This window comes from Physeter macrocephalus, chromosome 2, assembly GCF_002837175.3.
Source record: "Physeter macrocephalus isolate SW-GA chromosome 2, ASM283717v5, whole genome shotgun sequence".
Classification (NCBI taxonomy): Eukaryota; Metazoa; Chordata; class Mammalia; order Artiodactyla; family Physeteridae; genus Physeter; species Physeter macrocephalus.
The window spans coordinates 71,482,304-71,485,590 of NC_041215.1; the positions used below are offsets into that span (position 1 = coordinate 71,482,304).

General features: G+C 38.2%; 1 protein-coding gene across 1 annotated transcript; it reads right to left on the minus strand.

The window, feature by feature from the left end:
• Positions 1–494: 494 nt before the first annotated feature.
• LOC102986540 (40S ribosomal protein S4, X isoform-like) lies at positions 495–1,286 on the minus strand. Its single transcript, XM_007128316.1, has one exon. It carries the CDS (start codon positions 1,284–1,286, stop codon positions 495–497), a length of 792 nt encoding a protein of 263 aa, XP_007128378.1.
• Positions 1,287–3,287: the final 2,001 nt, after the last annotated feature.

Here is a 3,287-nt window from a genome sequence, read left to right on the forward strand (position 1 = left end):
TTCTTGTATTTCTTCATGTTGTATGTTTAATATAAAGCATAGAGGTGGATTTTGTGATCTGGATCATGATTTTAATCTGCATAGAACACTTTAATATAGTTTCCTTATCTGAGTACCACAATTAAGTTCAATTGATGGTATTCCAGATTTGAAGTTTGATTGTGGAGTTGCTTTTCTTTCTTTACCTTTAATCAGGCCACTGAGAGAAATTCTGTTCTCTTAAAAGTTAGCTGTGATGGAGGGAATTGTTTATCTAGGTAATCGATTTTGTCTATGAGCTCCTCTGCCACGCATTGAGCACTCAGAGGTCAAGAAGGAATCTTTGTGTCCTTAGAACCATGTACTTTTGCCAGGTGCAAGGTAGGCACTCAGTATTTACCACCGAGTGGCTCCATATCTGATATTCCTCTTGTATTTCTTTCTTTCTTTTTTAATGTATTATTATCTTTAATTAAGTACAAAGACTTTCCCAATCATGTCACCTAGAGATCATTTTATCCACTGCTCTGTTTGGCCGCCAGTCTCTTGTCTCTCTTCTCAGCAATGGTGAGGCAGATACCCCTTCCCTGGGGAAGAGAGGTCCATGGTTTGTTGTTTTTGCCAATAACAAAAATGTTGGAGAGCCAGATGGCAAAGCTGTTGCCATTGGCATCTTTCACATGAACTATATCAAAAGAAACAGAATGTCTTTTCTGGTTGGTGATCACACCAATTCTTCCCAGGTTAGCATCTCCAGTCACCATGCTCAGGTTACCAATGTCAAATTTGACAAAATCAGTAATCTTGCCAGTCGCCACATCAATTTGAATGGTGTCATTTACCTTGACGAGGGGATCAGGGTAGCTGATGGTGCGAGCACCGTGGGTCACCAGATGAGGGATTCCTTTTGTGCCCACAAAGATCTTTCTCACTTTGCACAACTTATACTTGGCCTCCTCAGGTGTAATATGATGAATAGCAAAGCGATCCTTGGTGTCATGGATCAGACGAAAATTCTCTCCAGTCTTGTCAATACTGATGACATCCATAAAACCATCAGGGTAGGTTATATCAGTGCGAACCTTGCCATCAATCTTAATGAAACCCTGCATGCAGATCTTCTTTACTTCACCTTCTGTTAAGGCATACTTATGTCTGTTGCTTAGGAAAATGATTAGGGGGAGACATTCCTTCAGCTTGTGGGGACTTGTAGATGGACAAGGAGCAAACACACTAGTCAGTTTATCCAGCATCCAATGCTTTGGAGTTTCTACACAATTCAGGTGCTTCTTGGGACCACAAGCCATGGCTGCACTAGGCACGAAAAGAGTTCCTCTTATATTTCTATCCTTGGTTACTGGTATCATCATCCATACTGTCTCCCAAATTAAAAATCCTGGATTCAGGGTTCCCCCTCACTCCCACTTAAGTATCTGTTGATTTATTTCCTTAATATCTTTCCTCTCCATCCCCAAGGGCTGCCACTGCTTTCATTCAGAGCTTTATAACTTTTTTCTAGGATATTTCAACTGTCTCATTTGGTCTCCTTTCTTCCAGACCCTCTCTCTAATTCATTCTCCTGAGTTACCTAATAAAACACAGTTGTAGTCAAGCCACTTAAACATCCCCTATAAGTACAAATTGATTCTTAGTTGAACTCCAAACAACCCAGCATTACAAATGCACAATCCCATATCAAGATCAAATAACGTTACCATTTTCACAGTGAAATTCTTAGTTTCTTTCACATATACATTAGTCATACCTCAGAATCTGTGTATATTATAGCTCTTCTTCCCAGAATACTCTTTTCCTTTTCCACAAAAGAAATCCTACTCATCCCTTAAGATTTATTTTCCATGTCACCTCCTCTATGAAGCCCACTGTGACTACCTTAAGTAACATGGTACCAGCAGAGCCACACTGCATTAAAGCTGTACTACCTGGATTTGGATACTGACTCTGTCACCGTGGCAAGTCACTTGACCAGTCTATGCCTTAGTTGTCTCATCAATGAAATGGAGATGGTAAAAGTAATTACCTCATAGGCTTGTTGCAATGGTTATGTGAATCAATTAATACATGTAAAGTGAAACACATCAGTCTTGGTTAAGTGTTTGATAACTGTTAGCTATTTTTATATAGTTTATTCACTCCTGTCTTTATGTTCTTATATAATTTTCAGTTAGAGAATGTATCCCATTATGCTGTATCTATCTCTTTATATAGGTCCCTACCTCTAGATGGAAAGCCACTTAGCTTGAAGACTGTGACTTATTCATCTCTTTAACCTGTCAGAGCACCAAACTAGATTCTGAGCATATAGTATTCGGTGAATGTAAAATGAATAAATGTGTGAGTGAATGAATGAATGAACAAACTCAGGTAAATAATATGCCAAAACTGTCTGTGTATGTGTCTGTTACACAAATCAAAGTAGATTCAATCTATTAGCCAAGTATCTATAGACTTGTATTGGTGAAATAAAATATAGGAAACTCTTTCTTGTGCCTTGAACCCCAAAGCAGTATCATAGCCCTTTTAGTTGTGATGTAACCTTCCTATTGACATGGAAAAGCCACTGGTCCTATTAAATTATTATTTTTTTCTTTTTTACCTGCTCAGTTCACGTTTGCTTTTGCATATGCTGTTTGACTCCACATTTTTGGTCCCAGGTTAGACATCTAATTCATTAATAAGAAGAAATCATTATAATCAACTCTGATGGTCACTAAGAAATAAATGTATCCTTTGTGTTCTCAGAGAGGAGGTTTGCTTCATTTACTCTTTTCTCTTGATAAATGCTGTTTTCTAATGCCTTTGTGGTGATAAAGAGAATGAAGGGTGGGGGGAAACCTAGATACTTTCTTCTCTGGGTCACTTTGCATAAAGACTTCTTTACAGCCACGTTCAGATGATTTATGTACATATTGTATATGCAGAAGCAGCAGTTATAGAGCTATTCCTACCATTTAACCTGCATCATTCTGACTGGCCGTTCACTGGCTGCTTAACTTAACATCTGCTACTTTGGTAGTCTAATGTGCAGATAGAATGAAGAATCAGAAAAATAAAACTCCAATAGGCTTGTTTACTTCGATAGGTAATGGTGTGTGGTTCTGCGGGGTGGGGTGTGTTTTGTCTTAGTTTGCATTATCCAAAATTATCTATTTTTTTAATCTTTGCAGAATTAAGACATGTTTGTCTTTTCCCAACTGAGGGATCAGACAGCAGAAAGAAATATAAATGGTCTCCTCTATGTACTCTATTTAAGGAAGGTCTTGTTGTTTTATAGTCTTTTGCAGCTT

Bases quoted from the DNA above. Each gene is read 5' to 3' on its own strand.
- LOC102986540 (XM_007128316.1), bottom strand. From the start codon at position 1,286: ATGGCTTGTGGTCCCAAGAAGCACCTGAATTGTGTAGAAACTCCAAAG.